The 22,435-nt window shown below is 38.7% G+C and overlaps 1 protein-coding gene across 1 annotated transcript; it reads right to left on the bottom strand.

Annotated features, from left to right (window-relative positions):
- Positions 1-5,225: 5,225 nt before the first annotated feature.
- Positions 5,226-14,870, bottom strand: LOC131250909 (2-alkenal reductase (NADP(+)-dependent)-like). The gene is made up of 5 exons (XM_058251308.1): positions 14,541-14,870; positions 9,370-9,547; positions 8,103-8,269; positions 6,293-6,375; positions 5,226-5,802 (listed from the first exon to the last, which is right to left on the bottom strand). Exons 1-5 carry the CDS (start codon positions 14,763-14,765, stop codon positions 5,424-5,426), a joined length of 1,032 nt encoding a protein of 343 aa, XP_058107291.1. The 5' UTR covers positions 14,766-14,870; the 3' UTR covers positions 5,226-5,423.
- Between the last annotated feature and the right edge of the window lie 7,565 nt (positions 14,871-22,435).

The raw sequence follows: 22,435 nt of genomic DNA, 5'->3' as shown, positions 1-22,435 counted from the left end.
GGGGGAGGATTCAGTTTTCTGATCTATCTTGTGTAGCTCGGCTTGTAGCTCCTCTGTTTCTTGCTCTCTAGCACGAAGTTCTGTTTACTTCCATTGCTTCAGGCGGCCCTTCAGCCGCTTCAGTTTAGAAAACAAGGAATACCGTGCAAAACCATCATCCTGAAAGGCAGCCCACCATTCAGCTAACATTTGATAGAATCCTTCTATTTTAAACCAAGATGAATCAAACCTAAAGGGCTTTGGCCCTCAATTGTGTTCCACATTTGATAGAAGGATGGGAGAGTGGTTGGACGTGACTCTGGGAAGAATCACACCCCATGTAATTCTCCATTGCATTCATCAGTTTCACGTGAGAAATCTGCTACGTTGACCGTGACCATCTGCTAGTTTACTGTGAATTTTTTTAATCCATAAACTTGTCAAATCTATGAACTTGGGTTATATATATATATATATATATATAATAATAATGACTCATTTGAGGATTTGATAACTTTTTTTTTTTGAGGGTTTGAATTTGTCTCAACTTCCTGAATTAAATAGAGGTGTGTGTCCAAGAAATCCACAAATTTATAAGCAAATCCCTAATAATAATAATAATAATAATAAGATTAAAAAAAATGATTGAAATCCATGGATTTCATGAATCACCGCTCCAAATCCCTCACCTCAAAACAGCCCTTAAGGAGATTTATGGTTATGGAAGATCTATTGGCCTAAGATGAAGAGAAAGGTTAATTTATTTATTTTATTTAGTTGCTTAGCTAAACCAATGATTCATTATTGAAGAAGAAATCGATGAATTTTGTACGTGTCCTTTTTTCGTCCTTTCTTTAGTGGACTGTCTTGTTACATATTTCAACTATTTATGGTGATATGCTGTATAGGTAGGCAGGCTATATGAGATCTCCACTCTATTTCTTCACCTAGATTTTTATTGTTTTGTAAATGAGCTCCTGGATTTGGGCATGTTTTGGATTAGTAATTTTTTCTAACGCCTTTTTTCTGCAACTGAACCAGTGATGTATGCAATGTATATGCACACATTCCATCCAATTTTACAACTTATTTTAGGGCATCTTCCAAAAAATGAAGCATATTAAATTCTTAGGTGGACCACATCATAGGAAACAGTAGTCATTGAATGCAAACCATCAAAAACTTGTTAGGGTCCACCATAATATTTATTTGCATTGTTGATAAGGTCACACATATCTAAATGAAGGGAAAACAGTACAAACATTAGCTTGATCTAAAACTTTTGCAGCCCATAAAAGTTTTGATGGCCAAATGACCACAGTTTCCTGTAGTGCAGTCCACCTGAGAGTTGAGCCCCATGGCCAGGGTACCACTCACATAGCTGGTTCCGGGTCGCAGCGAAGATGCCTCCAATTTTTTCCCATGTTAGATGCAGTATCTTCTAATGGGAGCAGCTTAGGTGAGACCTCAGCTTTACCCAAAACAGAGTGGCCCAACCGTAGGGCGTACCTTGATATATGTATCCTGTAGCCATACTGTCCTTCGGCCTTTTCAGATCATTTTAAGGTATTATCCCAAAAATGAAGCAGATCCAATTATCAAGTGAAAATGTACCATAGGAAACAATGGTGATTAGACACCTTCGATTGAAAACTTCTTAGGGCATACCTTTGTGTTTCCCTAGTGTTTGTTAGCCATCCAATCTATTAATAAGGTCACATAAGCCTCCATGAAAGGAAGAACAAATATATGCTTAATCCAAAACTTTTGTAACCCTTTGATGGTCAATCAATACCATTTCCTATGGTATGGTCTACTTGATAATTGGACCTGCTTCATTTTTGGGATAATACCCATAAAAAAGGACGTACAGTGTGGATACAAAATACATATATCAAGATGGGCGCTTGGTCACGGTAGCACCATCTTGGGTGAGTTGGGGTCTCACTTAATCTCCTCCCTCTCCTAATTCACTAGCACTAAAAAAAAGTATTGTAGGCCCCACCATGATGCATGTATTTTATCACATTGTCCGTCCATCTTGCGAGCTAATTTTAGGGCATTAGCCCAACAATGAAGTAGATCCAAATCTTACATGGACCTCACTGTAGGAAGCGGTGGTGATTGAATGCCCACCATTAAAACTTCTCAAAGTTTTTTGTAAAGTTTATTTGACATTTAACCTATTGATTAGGTCATACAGTGGAGCGTGTACTGACATGGGTGTGCACTAAAAAGCTTACAAAAAAGAAATTTTTTTGAGTTAGCTTGTTAGTACACCCACTGTCAGATCACACTTCACTGTTAGCCAGCCCCACCAGGAATCGATGCCAAGACCTCGCGGTGAAATGAGGTATCTTTCACTCAGTCTACCACTTGAGCTATGGATCTTTGTAAGGTCATACAACTTGGACAGAGAATACAAATATCAGCTTTATCCTGGGCCAAATTTTTTTTAATAGTAGGCTTTTGATCCATTGTTTCTTGTGATTTGGACCTGTTTCTTTTTAGTCTCATGCCCTAAAATGATATGAGAAAATAAGAGGATTACGTAGACAAAACACATATATCATGGTGGGCCACGTAGACTTTTTTTTTTTCCCCTCAGCGACCAACATCAAGCTAGCGCTCGAGGGGCACCACCCAAGTCCCAAAAATCAACTTGACGTATTGACCACGGTAGGCCCACTGAAGATGTGCCCTGTCACGAGAGTTTGTACTGGATGAATGTGTAATGTCGGTTTAGGGCCTGTTTATGGGGGACGCGGATTAGCTACTGAACTCGACAGTAGCAGTCTGCTACTGAAGTGACGTCACCACATTCTGTAGGGCCCACCATGATGTATGTGTTGCATCCATACCATCCATCTATTTGGAGAGATCATTTTAGGGGAAGAACCAAAGAATGAGGCAGATCCAAAGCTCAAGTGGACCCCACTACAGAAAACAATGGGGATTAAATGCCTACCATTAAAAACTTCTTTGGGCCATAAAAGTTTTAGATCAAGCTAATATTTATGTTTTCCCTTGTTCTAAGTCTACATTAACTTGTAAACAGGTTGGATCTCAAATAAACATCATGGTGGGCCCTAAGAAGGTTTCAACGGTGGGAGTCAGTCTCCATTCTTTTTTGTGGTGGGGTTTGAACTTTTGATCTGCCTCATTCTTTAGATCATATACTAAAATGATCTCTCCAACTGGATGAATGGTGTGGATACAACACATACATCATGGTGGGGCCCAAAAAAACGTGGTGACATCACTTGTAGCCAAACACGCAGCTAATCGGCGTCCCCAGCTACTGACATAGTCATACCCAAATTGGCTACTGAAGTCACCAGGTACGGTGGGCCCACCATAATATATGTAGATTTGGGAGATCCATGAATTTTGGTCAAATCAAAATTCCAAAAAACCTAAGGGCTTGTTATGATGCCGCCTAAAGATGAATTGATGTAGAGCCGGTCACGGATAATTTCATGGCCAAGACAGACCAGAAAAGGCCCGATCGGAGACAGATATGATTCATACCGTCAGAACTTAAAATGGATGTATCTCACAAACCGGAATGAGTTATCGAACGTAAAATATATGATTTTAGGGTAGGACGAGCTACTTTAGCCACCCAACCTGCTGCACCAAGTTGCCCAAGCCGGATTTGTTATTTTTACTATAAATAGTAACTTTTAGTTTGATTATAACTTAATTAGGATAACAGCTAGGTGAAGCTAAATAAGACACTTACTATTTTTAGCCGAAAACCTGCAAACTAGTAGACAAAGTTTTAGTTGTAGTTTGATTCTGAAATTTTTTCCGTTGCTTGGTATCCCTATTTAAAGGGTTGTGAAATCGCTTATTTCACTCATCAACCAATTTCGAATTTTATAGAATTTATTTTCTATTTTCTTATTCTTTTTCTTGTGGATTCGAGAAGTCTCTATGAGGAGTCCAAAGAAATTCCGTGGATTCGGAACAGTTATCCCCTTGAGAAAGTCGGTCCCTATAATTTTAGATAGGTATACACTTGAAACATATTGAGGCCACCATGATGTCATTTGCCATCTGATCCCTTTATAAGGTGAATTCGTTCTACCTGGATGAATGCAACTAACATTAGCTTGATCCACAACTCCCAAAACTTTGATCTGCCACAAGAAGGTTTTGATGATGGCATTCCCATCTGTGGCCCACTTGAGTTTTGGATTCCCACCATTTTTGGGATCTGGCACCAACTGATGGATGGAGTGGACATCACATAGACATCATAGTGAGCCTCATGGAACTTTTTATTGTATGGGATGATTCAAATCCAAACCCGGCGATAGCCCAAAATTCTTGTAGTTGCATCAAATTTGGATTTAATAATGCCCAAAACAGGACGTGCTAGAAACCACCAAACTGATTCCCCAGTATAAATGGGCCACCTAAAGTTTTCATGGCACTGATGTCTTGCACAAGTGGTATATGCCAGAAAAATTATCAACATGACACTGCAAGTTGTGGTCCATTAATTGCCCGTAGGTGATCGGTTCTTGATGAGAAAGTCTGGATTACTGCACCGTGGGACTTGTACAAACATAAATACTGTCTATTGCCTTGATTCTATGATCCTTGCCTTGCAATAATATATAGCAGCCTCTCATCTTGAAGGCCTACTTGTGGTAGTAATTAATGAGAGGCTTGAGCTGCATGATGGAAATGTGAATGTGAGACAGATCAATGTAGGAACCCAACTCTGAGGCAAGTTCTCTTGAAGCTGGGGATGTTGATACACCTAAGGTCATAGTACATGCTTATAAAAGAGGTTCAGAAGTGGATCTTGTTGTCGTTGTCTTAAAATCTGAAAATCAATAGGTCTTTCGAAGACAACACAATGCCATCGAGCAGACTTCGATGCCATAGGAAAATTCCGAAAATTCATGTTTTATTGTTGGAACGTTTTGATGTTTAGTTCGATGACATCCACAGTCTGTCAATGCCATCGAAGTGCCATAAAAAATGCCATCGAAATGCCATAAAAAATGCCATCAAAAGCGCCACCGAACAATCGCGCAGAGTTTTGCAAAGTTGCGTTGGTGAGGGATTTATTTCCTTTTATTTGATTTTTTTGTCCTTCCAGTTTATAGAAGAAAGTACGGTCTATAGTATAGACTTAGCCCATGTTTAGCCAGTGCAGGTTGACTTGAAGACTCAACCTAAACATTTAAGAATTCTAAATTTTAAAAAATTCAAGATAAGAGTAGACATTTGGTAATACCTATGATATTTTCCATGATATTTTCGTAATCCAGAGATGTAATACATAGTGACAATCTGATACATAAAACATTGTTCGAAATGGGACAACTTAAAAGTTCCATGCATGTTTAAAATCTAATCATGGATTATTCTATGACTAATTTAAGTTCATTTTTATGTCCTTTCTACTTCAATGTGCCTCGGAATCACTCATGGGAAACTACAACTACTTGTTTCCCGACATTGCGTCCAGTGAAGATTCCTATTAAGGCTGCAGGAGCACTCTCGAGACCTTCCACTGTGTCTTCCACATAAACAATCTTCCCTTCTTTGACATATTGTCGAGTAACCTCGAGAAATTTAGGATATGATGAGAAGTGGTCGAACACCTCGAACCCTTTCATCTGGATGCGCTTTGTGATGAGGTACATTAAGTTGTGCACGCCTTCAGGTTTCTCAAGGTTGTACTGAGAGATCATACCACACACCACAATGCGACCATGGAGCCTCATGTTCGCTAGTACTGCGTCAAGCATCGAGCCGCCTACGTTCTCAAAATAGATGTCGATGCCCTCAGGAAAATACCTGACAATAGATTCCAAACATTTTCACAAACTAGGAAACAGAACATGTGGGGTCTTTAAGCATGACCCAGATGCCATTTTTCTTTGTTTTGAATTGCCACCTAAGCAGTGTAGAGCTTTGCTAAGCCCACATTCACATGCAGATGCCTCTTGAGGGGCAACTGGGCTATGTATCTGTTTGAGTAGATGATCTATCTGAATAATCAGGTTATGCAATCAAGTACAGGCGGACATCACACAAGTAGAATGTTGGATTTTGGCTGGTTTTTCTAAAGCATCTTCAACCAGTGTTGCCTGCCTCTCAGGTGGGCCAACCTGATTAATGGGCCATGTCATTTGCATTGCATGACAAAGCCAATGTGGTTGGTGTGTGTGTGTTTAATTAGCCATGTGTAGGGGATTGTGGATGAACAAACAATGATGTTTTTTGAAGGAAACCAAATCGATGGTATTTGAGATTCTTATATGCTAACACTAACAGCGTTACTTACCTTTTTAAAGCCACGTTCAAGTCAGGTTCTTCCTTATAGTTGAAAGCATCGTCAAACCCAAACTTACTCTTCAATAGATCAACCTGAGCCCACAAAATGATATTAGAAAATAATTTCTAGGTACAAGTGATAACAGAAACTCTTCACTTTCTAGAAGTTTGCACCTTAGGACTGCACGCCAACTGATGTAGAGTGGGTCACGGATACTTTCATGGCCAAGATGGACCAGCGAAGGCCCGATCAGAGGCAGAAGTGATCGGGTCTGTCAGAACCTTAAAATAGTCATATCTCGAAAATTGAATGAGTTTTTTTGTTATATCATATATGATTTTGGGGTAGGAGAAGCTACTTTAGCCAACCAACCCTGCTATGTCAGGTTGTCCACACCAGATTTGCAAGATTCCATCAGATCGATGGTTACAATAAATAGTAAGTTTTAATTCAATCATAACTCTTGATCCTTTTGAGTTGTATGAGTCATGCCCAACATGAAAAGGGCTTAGAAAAACTAGGAGAATAACGTGGTTAGGCCATATTGGACACTTACTATTTTTGGCTGGAAACTATGAATTCTAGTAGGAATTATGACCATCTATAAATAGTAAGTTTATTATTTATAGTAATCGTGCTTTTAGGGATTTTAAGTTTGAGTTTGGGTCTAAAACTTCTTCCTAGGTTTGAGTTCACTATTTAAAGAATTGTAATTTTGTTTTTTATTTTTTTATATCATCAATCAATTTATTTTGACTTATTAGAAATTATTCCTATTTTTATCTTTTGTAGATTCGAGGAATCTCTGTGAGGAGTCCAGAGAAGCTCCGTAGATTTGGAGTAGTTATTCCTGAGGAAGACGGTGAACGACTTCATCAAGGCCTTCCCTGCATCACCAACATATCTATATTACTAGGAACTACCAGATATCCATCCATAGATATCCATCCCGACCGTTGGAATGATGGGCCCCAATGTGGATGAACCATGATCTGAGAACCTCCTCAATAAAAAAACCTAACCAATCAAACTTTGGCCTCAACATAATGTTTGAGAAGAGGAATACATCAACAGTCCACATGCAATGGAAAAAAGACAAGGATTGATGCTAGGATCTTCCAATCTGGGAGGTATTTGACACATGGTCCATCCATGGATTGTTGCAACCATAGTTCAAATGCCCAAAACTCAATTCAAAGACTCAAAGAAGTCTTAAATCGACTCGACTCAATATTATAATATGTAGTTCAAGAATTGAAGTAATGTGAATAAAATTTTAAAATCATAATGTATAAAATTATCTAAAAAATAAAACTTTGCTTGGAGAATGCTGGTAACTTGCTACACTTGCAAAGTACTGATGCGGGTTTGGTTCTCATTGGCTATCTTTCTTAATCACCAAAAGCCCCTGACTGGATTGTTGACTTTGTTGGAGTCACATCAGTCATTTCGAGTCGGATGAGTTATCGAGCTGATCCTACAAGTCTTGTTGAGTTCAGAGTAAGTCAAGCTAGTGAAAAGTTTCTTACAGATCCTACTCGAAACTTCGTTGAATCGAGTTGATTCGGCGAAGTTTTGAGTTGAGTTGGCGAGTTACAAAACTATGCTTGCAACAGATCAATCGTCTGGATCACTGGACCAAGGTCCTACTCTTAGAAGCTGAAAACCTCGGCAAGTTGTGCAAAGCCTTTAGTTCAGGATCATAAAATACTTGTTTTTACTAGATCTTTTGCTTTTATGAACTAATATGTTGTGTGGTAATATATCTTTCACTTAACAAAGTGAAAATGTCACTTGTCATTGCTAACTGGCGACTAACCTTTTCACTAGAACCAGCACTTCCAACAACGTAGCAGCCCGACAACTTTGCGAATTGTCCTACTAGCTGACCCACGGCACCGGAAGCTGCTGACACAAAGATGTATTCGCCTTTCTTAGGAGTGCAGACCTCATAAAATCCAGCATAAGCTGTAAGACCAGTCATACCTGCAGATCAAACAATGTAGTCAGATGAGGTGTCAGACTTTATGGAAATGAGAATGCTAATCCATTATCTGAAATGAATGTGGTTGTCACATAAATTGCTTAAGTGGATTGATTGAACTCCATCTGATGGTTAAACTGAGACACTTCATAATTTTACTTGTGGGGCCTTTGGAATTAGTGCCTTACACAAATGGTTCAGGTAGCTGAAAGCAGCATATTAATTGGAATATAGCTCAGTGACCCATTTTAAAAATCCATCATAAGAAGGGGCATACAAATTTTATTTTAAAAGAAAAATGGATGCATGTTGCCTTTTAATTGAGGGCATTTATTTCCTTTCACTTCTTTATTGGCATTGGCTCATGCTTCCTTGTGTGTCGCCCGCATAGACATGTAGTGTTCAGGGAGCGTATGTAACAAAGGTTATGTGGGCCCACCATGATGACAGTCGCATCCACTCTGTACATTTCTTGTGTTGCTTCATGTTAAGACGTGGGCCTAAAACTGAGGCAAATCTGGAAGTCGAGTGGGCAACAACAATATAAAGAGGAGATGAGCCTCCCAACATCCTCTCTCTCTCTCTCTCTCTCTCTCTCTCTACATATCTTACCCCTTTCAGGAAATTATTGGTAAGATCCTTGGGCTTAACTACATGTGTCAACATGCTTCATTCCTCTCATAGGGCAGGTCCATCGTGTTAGGGCCATAGCCCAAACTTGCTTTAACTGGACACATCCTAAAAAAAATAATGGTTCATAAATGGGCAGCTAGAAAAATTTAACAATGGCTTCACTTCTAACAAGTGAAATGTCCTTTAATCAAACAGGTAGTATGACTCAAGTGGGATTGATTTTCATGCTAATGGCCAATTGAAAATAGAGCCTGGATGAACAATAAGAAACTGTAAAATGACATATGAGTAGAACGTTAACAAACGCAGAGGTAGGTCGTACAACCTCTGCTCTTGTATGTATATTCTCTTTTTGGTCTCTCTTCCATCTTGTCCTGAATTATTTTAAAGAAACCTAGGGTTTATTTGTGCTCTTGCTTTTTATTTTTTGTAAAAAAAAAAAAAAAACCAATTAGGAAAAACAACTTACCGAGAATACCAGTATAATAAGAAAGAGGTACATCAGTATATTTAATTTTAAACACGGTCTCGGGCTCTGATATAAGAGTGAAGTCTTCCCATCCAATTATCCCCCAAATCAAGTCACCTTCCTTAAAGTCTGGATGTCCTGAGTTTAAAACTTTAGCCACTCCAAAGCCAGTAATGGGCTGCACAATAATGAGAAATTAACAAATGCAAGTTCCATACTTAAAAATAGGAAGAAAAAGGTTTGAAAACTCAAATTTTAATTACGTTTGTCCAAGTTAGCATGAAATAGTGTCAGTAGTCAATGAGTTCTTTTAGCTTCAAAAAAATTCATGCTATAGAAACATAGAAAAGAAAGAAAAATGATTTCCCAACTTCATTTCTCATACTCGACCTATTTTTAAACATATAATAAGCTTGAGAGTTTTGTGCTTTTTAAGTGTTAATAGATCTGTCATCTTTGCAAGAAAGCGATTAACACATACAATTCTTTCTATATAAAGAAAAGCAAAGCAACCAATTTTTATTTTTATTTTATGAGGATATAGATTAGTTTTTCCATAAAATAATTAAAAAAAATTGAACTTTATGCATCTTTCATGTGGCACATTGAGGCACTTGAAGATTAATAGTGGCACATGTGATTGCTTAAACATGGATCGTTGTACATATAGAATATATAGCACTAATGCATATGCATAAAACATCATATTCTAGCATGCACCAAATGAGACTTTTAGCATGTGTAGTCTATCTAACCATTTTAGCGGAGTATAAATTATCATCGAGTAATGGTTTTATTGGCTGTACATGTCCTTATTTTCTTCTTTGTTGTGCTAAAGGGCGCCAAATTGCGCTTATGCTGTCCACGCACCATAGCATGTGATACATGGCTCTACTGCATCTAAACAGTCCTAAGGATCATTTCAATTATAGTTCTTGGGTCACAAAGTGCGAACGTATAAATAAGAATTTGGGTGCGTGACAGATTCCACAAGAAAGTGAACGGCCAGTAAGTAATTGATGTATGGCTCAAATGAAGGGTGTGAGTTGCATCTGCAAGGAGACGGCATTAGATGCCGGGGACAGAATTATACCAGGGTCGACCTTGGGATATGTATATTCTCTTTAGGTGATCAGTTCGTACAACAGAGCCCATGATTGCATGATTCACACCATAAATTAATCGATTTAACGGCGGATGGAATAGGCCCCAGAGATCTCTTCAATGGGACAATCCTGACCCTTTGATAGGTGACCTGCAGATAGATAATTAATTAAAAAAAACATAACTGACGCAGGGAGGGACATGATGAGGTTGATCACCGTCATCTTCAGGGAATAACTACTTTGAATCTACGGAGCTCTCTGGACTCCTCAAATCCCCGAGAGATTAAAAAAATAACAATAATAATTTCTAATAAATTTGAAATAAATTGATTGATAATAAAATTTTAAAAAATAATTAAAAAAAAGAAATTATAATCCTTTAAATAATGAGCTCAAAAATATTGGAGAGAAATGACGGAGAAAAAGTGATAATGGGTCTTATGATATTCACTTTTCCAAGAAAGAGAAAGGACTCATGTAAAAGTGTAAAAAATGTAATGCTTGGGCCTTTATAAGAGTACTCTTATAGGTCCACTGTCACATATATATGGAATTCACTTCATCCAATAACTTCGAAACTTCATGAAATATCATGGTTAGAAGCATGATTAACATCCGCTAGTTACATTGACCACATTATAAAAAAATAGTTCGTATCAAACAGACACCGTTATAAGTTATCAGGTTTTGCGGGGCACATAAAGATCGTATTAGCAAGAAATTATCATCTTCCCACATAAATAGATGCTTACAAAGACAATGAATGAAGTCAATTCGAAAAAACTTTTAAAACCATATCAGATGGGATCTGGCTGGTGTACCACACCACCGATCTGGTTGGTGTGTTGACATCACCAACTTTTTGGGTCCCATCATGAGATATGTGTTATATCCAAACCATCCAACAATTTTGAATCGATGTCATAAGGCTTGAGCTGAAAAATAAGATAGATCCAGAGATCAAGTGTGCCACAATGTAAAAAACAGCAGTTGAAACCATTTTGAGGGTCACAGAATTTTTAGATCAATATGATATTTGTTTTTCCTCTTCATCCAGGTCTGTGTGACTTATGAACAGATTGGATGGAAAATAAACGTTATCGTGAGCCCTTCAAATGTTTTAAAGGTGAGAATCATTGTCCCACTTCTATTTGTGGTGTGGTCCACTTGAGATTTGGATATAACTCTTTTTTGGTTTCATGCTCTAAAATGATCTCAGAAAACGGATGAACGGTGTAGATATAATAAATACATCATTGTGGGGGCCATGTTACTTTGATCAGCTTTGGACCGTTCGTACCACTCGGTACAGTCAAAATCCCAATCCTTTTGGCTGTGAAACCTGTGTTTGAAATCTAAGCTATTCATCATGCGGCCCCGTTCCACAAAAAGATTGATCTACAGTCCACACCAACCCGTTCCATGAGCACACCCACCAAATTTTAGGCGAGGGCCACGATTACGATGGGACCTGATTAGAGCTGGGCAATCTTGATCCGATCCGATGGATCCGACCCGATTCGACAACCTGGATTAGTGCGGATCCAGTAGGGTAGTCCAGATCCGAAAGCTTTTTGGGTCGAGTTCGGATCCATGCCTACTCGAACCGATCCTTTCCGGAATCCAATCCAATTAGATCTAACCCGATTCGGAGTGGATAAACCACATGCATTTGCTGGCACCGTTTATGGGACGTAGCTTCTATATGTATTGCGTGGGAAAAGGAGAGAAAGATTTGCTAAACATGATGATTATCCAATTACTACTGGTGTGGAGGTGGCTTCACAACCAGATATGGATTAGCTTGGCTCGCTTCCAAACGGCAAGGAGCAAGCACAGGATACTACACAGGAGTGTTGAATTTGATCAGGTGGACAGAGAAAGTAACTGGTTAGTTCTCTCTCTCTGGACCAGAATTCTCTGCAACACCTACTCTCTATGCACCTACCATGATGTCTGTCTGACATCCACTCCAGCTATATAGCTGCTATAGGTACGTGTCGTGTGAAGACGAGCACTAACGCTCCTCGAGCTCCGAGTTGTCTGAACGGTTCAAAGGATATCAAAGTTACATGGGCCCCACAATGATATATTTATTATATCTACACCATTAATATATATTTTAGAGATTATTATAGAGCATTATCCAAAAAATGAATAATATCCAAAGATCATCTGGACCACACCACAAATAGCAGCAGAGAATAATTTTCACCGTTGAACAATTCGCATGTGGTCCACTTGATAGTTAGATCTTTCTTATTTTTTGTCTCAAGCCTTGAGACGAGCTCGCCAAATGGATGGACGGTTTGGATATAATACATACCCCATGATCAGACCCACAGAACTTGCTAACGTCAAGTCACACTGTGCACAGACTTGCGTGAAAAGGACGTCACTACACTTTCATGCAGTGCACGTCAACACTATAATACGTCCGATGAAAGCGCGGATACAGTTCTTTCAGAGCCATGTGGGGCCTACCTTGATGTATATGTTTTATCTAAGCCGTTCATCCATTTTGATATATTATTTTAGGCCTTGAGTACAAAAATGCGGTATATTGAAGGCTAAAGTGGACCACACCACATGAAACAGTTAGATTAAATTCATACGATCCGAATTGTACCCAATTCGATCCGACTTGGTTTCCCCGACCGAGTCGAACTTAGTTTGGGTCAGGCCAACCTTGCATCGGATCGGTCCAAGTCAGGTGACCCGGACTCGTTCCCGGATCGAATTGAGTTCGGGTCAGGCCATGGAGATTTTGGATCAGATCGAGTTGGACCTAATCCGATCTGATCCGGACCGATGCCCAACTCTAGACCTGATAATGGATGGTCTGGATCTGGCATGTATGCCAAACACCCTTAGATAAGAGGAAACCGATTGGCTGGTGTACCACACACCAACTATATAGCGGGTGTATTCACGTCAGCAAGTTCTGTGGGTCCCATCATGAGGTATGTATTATATTCAAACCGTCCATCCATTTGGAGAGCTCATCTTAAGGCTTGGAACTAAAAATAAGACTGATATAAGAATTAAATGGACCACACTGCAAAAAACAATAGGGGATTAAACGTCTACCATTGAAACCCTTTTGGCGGTCACAAAAGTTTTGGATCAATATGAATTTTTATTTTCCACTTCATCCAGGTCCTTTTGACCTTATGAACAGATTGGATGGAAACTAAACATTATGGTGGGCCCTACGAATGTTTTAACGATTAAAATCATTCTCCCCGCTGCTATTTGTGGTGTGGTCTTGAGCTTTGGATATGATTATTTTTTTGGAGCATGCTCGTGATATCGAAAAATTGATGAACGGTGTGGATATAATAAATACATCCTTTTGGGGGCATGTAACTTTGATCTCCTTTGAACCGTTCGTACAACTCAGGAGCTCGAAGATCGTCAGCGTTAGTCTTCGCACGACACGTACCTACACTAGCTATATAGCTAGTGTGTGGTACATCAGCCAATCCGCTTCCTAGATAAGATAAGATCCCTCGAATCGTACGCGGATTTCCTGCCAAAAAGTTCCTGCGCTGTAAATCTGGTGGGGCCCACCGTGATGTTTGTTATAAATCCATCCCGTCCATTCCTTTTTTGAGCTCATCTTAGGTATGACACCAAAAGTGAGCAGATCCAAGACTCAAGTTGGCTGCACTAAAGGAAACCTTCATGAGGTGTGGACAGTCATGTTTACATGCCATCCATACTGTTCACAACGTCATTCCTACTAGGATGAGCTGAAAACAAACATATTAGCATGATTCAGAACTTATGTGAAGCCACGAATATTTCAACCGTGTATGTTCAATTCTCACGTTTTCGGCACTTGAGTATTGGATCTTGCTAATGTTTGTCCTGGTCTCCGAAAATGAACTCACAAAACGGATGGACGGATTAGATTTCTCAAAAACATCACAGCGGGCCCCACCTAGGTTCCCAGTGCATAATTTCATGCCAAAGGCTACTGCAGTAAATCCCGCGCACCCCTCGAATCTAACAGAAAGAAACCAATGCTATTAATAGTAAAAAGATAATAAAAGAGATTACCGATCCTGGAATGTAAGGAGAAAAATCATCAGGGGCGCCCTTGGTCATCCGTATACGCATGTAGGGATCGCAAGAAAGGTAGAGATTCTTGACGAGAACTGCCTTCGATCCTTCCGGCACCTTCAAACGTATCGTGCCGGTACTCAATACCATGTCGGATTCTTTTGGAAATCCCGTTACGAAATCTTGAAAAAGGACCTGCTTATTACTAACCTCTTCTGCCATTTCTCTTCCCTGTTCCAGAAAATTCGAAGCTCCTAGAATACAGAAGAGTTTACTTCTTTTTATTACTTCGGTTGAAAACACTCGCTTCTTCCACCTTTGCTATATATATGTTAGGAATGGAAGTAAACCCGCCTCTGATACGTCCTGGCGAAAGCATTAATGATTTCGCATTGAAACGTCTCGCATGACGTACCACCTATTCTCTCGAACTTTCTGAAGCTTATTGGATTTCGGATATATAATACAGTGGACCATTTAAAAATTAAAGGTCGGAGAAAATTCAAATATATGATACGGTGGGCCATTTAAAAATTAAAGGTTGGAGACATTTCACATATATGATACAGTGGGTCATTTATAAAGTAAAGGTATGAGATATCTGTCATTAGTTGGATAATAAATTATTGGACCACAAATGATTGACTGTCCATCCAAAAGATACATTCCAACCTTTCATATGAGTGCAACATTCAGCTGATCCAATATGGTTGGGATCACCACTGTTATATTTTCTTGTAAAAGTCAGTCACATTCATTTATTCACCGGAGGTCATTTGTATTTTGTTACTTATTAATGAAGAAAATTGTTTTCTATATAGTCTGGCCAACTCAATGATTAAATGAGGCCGATTTTTCATAGGTGATCCTTACGGTTGGGCTAACCTATTGGAAGGGATGTTAATTCGATCAATAGGTTGGAAGTCATCCAATGGGTGGACCATAGCTCACCATCCCCGGACTTACACAATCTCTCTCTCTCTCTCTCTCTCTCTCTCTCTCTCTCTCTCTCTCTCTCTCTCTGTCCTTCTTCTTCTTCTTCTTCTTTTTTTAAGTTCCGAAGCCCCCATCCTTGCTTTTATATGGCACCCACTAACACGTGTAGGTGAGATCCACTTTGACAATTAGATGTATAATCACGTGTTAATTCTAGGGATAAAAGAATTAAGTTGAGATGTGTTCAAGTGGCCACAATGAAGGAAATATTTAGAAGAGAGATGTCCATCCTTTATAATGATAGGAATTAAAATGATATGAGAAAAGCGATGAATGGAGTGGATAAAATACTTACATCAAGTTGGGCCCCACAAAGCCTTGCCTGGATGGATTCCACGTCCTTATAAAAGAGTCGAGTACAGTTAATTTGAATGTGTACTATCCATTTATGACACAGGGATGAACATGATAAAGTCGGTCACCGTCTTCCTCAAGGATAACTACTCCAAATCCACGGAGCTTCTTTGGACTCCTCACAGAGACTTCTCGAATCCACGAGGAAAGAAAGCAAGAGAATAGAAATAAATTCTAATAAAATTTGAAATTGATTAATGAATGAATAAAAACAAGTTCACAACCCCTTAAATAAGCGTACCAAGCAATAGGAAAGAAATCAGAATCAAACTACAACTTACACTCGTAGAATTCGCGACTTACTATAAATAGTAAACTTACTATTTATAGACGGTCGTGATGTCTACTAGTACGCAAGGTTTTTGGCCAAAAATAGTAAGTGTCCTATTTGGCTTCACCAAACCGTTCTCCTAATTATTCTAAGCACTTTTCATGTTGGACACAACTCCTAAGGCCCAATGGATGAAGAGTTATACTCAAACAAAAACTTACTATTTATAGTAAAAACAAATATAAAACAAGGAAACGACCGTCGATCCAGGGGTTTCTCACAAATCCGGGCTGCACAACCTGACATGGCTGGGTTGGTTGGCTAAAGTAGCTCGTACTACCCCAAAATCATATATTTTACGTCAGATAACTCATTCCAGTTTGCGAGATACGCCCGATCTAAGGTCTAACGGTCCGGATCACTTCTGTGGTCGACTGGGCCTTTTCTGATCCATCTTGGCCATGAAACTGTCCGCGACCCAGTTTACATCAATTTAGGGCCTTATGGGATTAAGGAAATGAGAATGGGAATTTGGAAAATCCAGAAACTTGTCAAATTCATGGACTTGCATTGGATTTGAATTTGGCAATTCCAAGGTCCAATCCAACTACATATCCATGAACTCAGGTGGCATTTATTGCAAAGATATATATTTTTTTAAATGACTCATTTGAGGATTTGATAAGTTGTTATTTTTTTAGGATTTGAATTTGTCACAGCTTCCTAAATTAATGGAGGCGTGGATCCAAGAAATCCACGAATTTAGCAAATCCCTAATAGAGAGAGAGAGAGAGAGAGAGAGAGAGAGAGAGAGAGAGAGAGAGAGAGATTTGAATCCATTGATTTCACATATCACTTGTCACGCCCCAATTTGCGAGAGAGAGAGAGAGAGAGAGAGAGAGAGAGAGAGAGAGGGAGAGATTTGAATCCATTGATTTCACATATCACTTGTCACGCCCCAATTTGCGTATCTGAATGGAGTATCCAATACCTGAATTTCAAACCCGTGATCTATGAAAAAGGTAAAGTATCATAAGGAAATATTTATTTAATTTCCTCCCACCATATTTTACAAAATTAAAAATCTAAACCACATATTAAGATAAATAATTCTATAGTCAGTCAATTTATTAATCCATAATTATTTAACTTAACTCAAAGTAAAAGAATTATAATCAAGTTTAAGGCTTTATCACATTCATAATTTTAAAAGAAAATTAAACTAATTATATGCATAATGATATATCACGTGCATCCAATCACATCCAATACTCTCAATACTAATAATAGCATGTTGTACTTCGAAATATTCATAACTTGAAATGGTTAAAACATAATGAGTTGACAACTCAATAGGATCGCATCAATCCCGAGTTGAAAGCTTCACAAATGTTATCAAAGATGAGTCCAACACATCAATCAAAATAAGACAAGTATTGTATTTAAAATCACAGTTAATAATCCGTCAGTCATGAATATAAATGAATAAATTATTCTAACACAACTTTTTTTAGAATAGTGGGCAAGACACCCATCTGTGATGATTCTTTTAGGGGATGACCCACATCAGAGCACCGGTGTTGATCCTTTCTTGGTATGATCCTCGACAGAGCATCGATACAAACTTTTAGTGAGGAAAGCCTAGTGCAAAGCACTCATGTGTGCATATCTTTTAGGAAATTAAATACCCCGGGCAGAGGCCCCATATCGCACCGATCCTTTTGGTAATGACTCCAAGCAGAGCATCCGTGTCAATATATTGAACCGTTTTTTTCATTTCCTCAATATTCACAGCAACTTACTAATAGACAATGAAAGATATATACATGAATAGTATGATCTTTGACTTAACAATTTAACCAAACGAATTCACACTATTACACTTGAAAGATTAACAACAAAATTCAAAAGTATATAATTCAAATGGTAGAGTTCATAGGGTTGAATTTATATATTCAAGGAATAAAAATATACATCCATGGCATACAATCTCAACAACCTCCCTCGCTATTTTAGAATTCTATATCCATGATTCTCTAAACATTATAGCAACAATTTGAATTAGGAATTGACAATGCAAGTAAAAAATTCATGATTAACATTTACACATGTACAATTACCAATGGAAATGATAGATTCAACATTCACGCTCACAGTAATATGATCTAAATTCAAGACTAAAAGTTCATGACATATAATGAAAAGACAACGCCCTGTGTAAATTAACGTTTTGAATTTAGTTAAAAATATTTCAACGTCTGGACTTACAAAAGATAGAATTTGTAAAATTCTCAACTAGGGATGATCACCTACCTAGTTTGACATATAAAGGTCTGATCACGTGAAGATGGTCCGACTCGGTTCAAGTTAAATGTAATTCATTGTACTTGTACTTAAGGTGTTTCGATACTCTTTTCGATGCAACGGGAGAATTTCTACATAAAATCATATGTATGTATGTGTGTGTGTGTGTGTGTGTGTGTGTGTAGGTTCCGGTATTATGAAGCTAACATGAAATAAAGCAACAAAGTTGGACTCGATGAGTCAACTCAATATATTACGTTGATTAAACTATAGCCACTAATCGATGAAACTTGAAACTTGTGTGCGGCTATCCGACGAACCGTTCAACTCTTAATGATCCAATATGTTTATTGAATACAACCTAGTTTAGATATTAGTTAATTGTTATATTGAGTTAACTCCGTCTGAAGGATTATGTGAAACTAAAGTTGAGACAATATTGGAATGAATTAAGTTAGTGATCTGGCCACACGTTGAAGACAATTTATACATCTTTAAGCTACACACATAGGGTGGTTCTGTATGTAGATCATTCTCCTTAGCTATAGACCAAATTGTCGTATGCAAGATCAAGTTTATAGGATTCTGTAAATTCATCTAGTACGTGGGGAATCCAATGCAATTGATAAACAAGTAGGAAAAACCCAAACTTACCAAGGAAAAATGAGTAACCTCTATTAATGAATCTTTGGACAGTAAGAATTTGGGAGTTCTAATCCTTTTATGCAGTAAGGTGAGATATAAGAAAGCTAGAAAAAGATATGAGATGAAGGCATTAATAGATATTTTTCCAATGGGTTCCGGAGATAATGGTGTCAAGGTGGGGCGTGTTGTTAACGCACATCGTTATTATATATATATATATATATATATATTGGATAGATGAGATTGGCGGGATGCACCAAATGAACGGTGCGGATCAAAGAGTCATGCCCAAGGATGGAGGTTTGACGCGAAGATAGGTCTGATTCTCTTGGCCAAACCAAGAAGAAGGATATGGGAGAAAATTGGGAAGGCATTTTCCTTTCAATTGCTAACGTGCGACATCACGTCACTAGCTTTATTATTTTTTTTAATGATGGGTCAAAATGGAGGACCCAACTACTGAATTTTTTTTGATGGGTCCAAGAACAGTGGAGTAAGATATGGGAGAGAGAGCCAGAGGAAGAGATGGAGAGAGAGTCTTGTTACAAGGTGACGTGCGCAAGCACGTTACACATCACTTTTATTTTTCTTTTTTTCACAGTGGCCCTATAGTAGTGTTGCAGCAAATCTATTCCATTCTTTTTTCTTTTATTTAGTTGTTAAACTAAACCAATGAGCAACCGAATCTCTGGACGGTGAGGATTCGGGAGTTCTGATCCTTTCAAGTGGCAAGGTGAGATACAAGGATGAAGCAAGAAAAAGATACAAGATAAAAGCACCAATAGATATTTTTCCAATAAGTTGGGAGGATAGTGGTCTCGAGGTGGCGCGCGTTGTCAATGCACGTCATTAATTATTATTTTTAGGATAGATGAGATTGGTGGGATGCACAAATGAATGGTTTGGATCAAAGAGTCATGCCCCAGGATGGAGGTTTGGGATTGCGTCCTACCCGGCCCGGACGGTAATCCGTCCGGGCAGGGCTCTATGGGGCCTACCGTGATGTAAGTTGTTTATCCACTCCGTTCGTCGTTATTCTAAGATCATTTAAAGATGTTTTACATAAATTGAGGCAGCTCCAGTGCTCAATTGAACCACAAAGTTGGGATTGAACATCCACTGTTAAAAACTTCTTGGGAGCCAAAAAAGTTTCCGATCAAGCTGATACTTGCGTTTTCACTTCATCCACGTTTACATGACATTATGAATAGGTTGGATGGTAAAAAAAAAAAAACATCACGGTGGCCCTTAGAAAGGTTGCAATGGTGGGTGTCATTATCACTGCGGCTTCCTTTGGTGTGATCCACTGGAGCTGTGGATCTGCCTAATTTTGAGTATCAAAACTTAAAATGATATTATAAAAGCGATGAACGGAGTGGATAAGAAGCTTACATCACGGTGGGCCCCACTGAGCCCAGGTAGGACGCAATCCGCATCCGGAGGTTTGACGCCGAAGACGGGTTTGGTTCTCTCAGAAGAAGGAAAGGAGATATAAAAAAAGAGTGCGGATCCTTTGCTTTAGTCAGGAACTCCCTAACTCCGGACGTGGATTTCCTGCGAAAGGCACGCGCAGGAACTTCCTGCGAAAGATGGCTGTCCCAATGAAAACATGCCATTTGCATAGGTGACGTAGCAAGACTTAAATCTGGTTAACGGAGTCTCCGTTAACAGTGAGACTTGAGCACGTACGTGAGCGCCTCTTCGGTTTCTATTTCCTGCCAAAGCATTTGGCCGCAAATGACCTGTGCAAAAATTCTGTGTGAGCCAGTGCGATGTTTTTTTTATAAAGTCACTCCGTCCATCTGTTTTTCGAGCTCATTTTAGGACATGTGATCAAAAATAAAGTATATCCAAAACTTAAATGGGCCACACGAGAGGAAACAGTGAAGATTTAGTGACCACCGTTGAAACATTTAAATGGGCCACAAAAGTTTTGTACGGTTTAGCTTCTTAATATTTTCACTTCATCTATGTAAAAATGACATTATAAATGGTTTGGATGGAATATAAACATCAAGGTGGAGCCTAGGAATGTTTCGACGGTAAGCACTCATTTCCCCACTGTTTCATCTCATACGGACCATGTGTGCAGGATATGGACTCATTCATCAAGATATGAACTCATACGGACCACTTGACTTTTGGATGCTACTCATTTTTTATTGTAACTCATAAAATGAGCTCGAAAAACCGGATGGACGGGTTGGATTTCTCATTTGGATATTGATCTGGATAGAAAGCATTTTGGCCATTAAATGTTCTTCAAATGCTATTATCTTCTTGGCCATTAACTAAAAAATGTCCACTTTAGACAACTTTAACAATTTGTTCTAGCCTATGGATCAATAGCTTGCATTCAACTTGATTCGAGAATTGAGTTCGGGTTATCGATGAGAAAAATGCTGAATAAATTGTTCGCTTCTATGAAAGAGGCCAAAACGATGACCTGAATTTAAGAAATGGATGCAACTAATGAGTAAGTTAATGTGGCTCATTTGTGCAGGATCTTGCACACATGGTCCCATGTTAATGTCAGCACTTGATGAATGAGTTCATATCTTGCACACATGGTCCCATGTTGGCACATGGGACAAAAGAACTTCCTTTTTTACATGTGCAGGGCCCATTACAAGGGCTCAGTGTTGTGTGTGCTAGTTGCATCAATTTAGTGTTATTATTCACATGTTCTCATTCGAATGGTTATTCACCATTTTTTTCAACATAGTCACATAGCTATAGAGTGAAACGATCTAAAATTTAGGCCAAATTTCTAACTCATATAAACCACCTAATCGAAAGCTCAGGATCTCATACACATGTGGCATGTGGGGATGTGCTTGCTTGAGAATGAGCACCGATATTTGTGCCTGCACTTCATAAATGAGCTCATATCCTACACACATTGTCACACATTGGTGCATGTGACAAAAAGAGCCCCCTTATTTACATGCGTGCAAGGGCTCACTACGAGGGTTCGGTGTTACAAGTGCTAGTTGCATCAATCTGGTGGTGTTATTTCACATCTTATTTTCACAACATGTGTTAAATGGGCCACTCATCAAGGTAGCACACTCAGATTCTTCACTTAGTTATCTTTGTATAGAAACTGATCAAGCTTCTAATACAAGATTAGAATGCAAAACATAACAACCCAAGAGTTCAAATAGGATTTGAAAGAGTTCCATATCTCAATGATACAAATAACATTAATCACATCAACTAAAAAAAAAAAAAAAAACAACAACAGAACAGAACAATGGCTTTCATGAAACCAAGCCCACAACATACTCAAAAGAATCATAACATACACCTACCAAGTGAG

The sequence above is a fragment of the Magnolia sinica genome, chromosome 7 (genome assembly GCF_029962835.1).
Source record: "Magnolia sinica isolate HGM2019 chromosome 7, MsV1, whole genome shotgun sequence".
In the NCBI taxonomy this organism is placed as follows: Eukaryota; Viridiplantae; Streptophyta; class Magnoliopsida; order Magnoliales; family Magnoliaceae; genus Magnolia; species Magnolia sinica.
The sequence above is the reverse complement of the archived record's forward strand: the minus strand, read 5'-3'. Positions and strand labels throughout refer to the sequence as shown.

What these genes read in the sequence shown, in the direction of transcription:
- LOC131250909 (XM_058251308.1), bottom strand. Translation starts at nt 14,765, where the DNA reads ATGGCAGAAGAGGTTAGTAATAAGCAGGTCCTTTTTCAAGATTTCGTA. An exon ending in GTGCTGGTTCTAGTGAAAAG is followed by an intron (nt 6,376 to 8,102) that starts GTTAGTCGCCAG and finishes TTGTGGGCTCAG; the next exon opens with GTTGATCTATTGAAGAGTAA. An exon ending in TTGAACGTGGCTTTAAAAAG is followed by an intron (nt 5,803 to 6,292) that starts GTAAGTAACGCT and finishes ATCTATTGTCAG; the next exon opens with GTATTTTCCTGAGGGCATCG.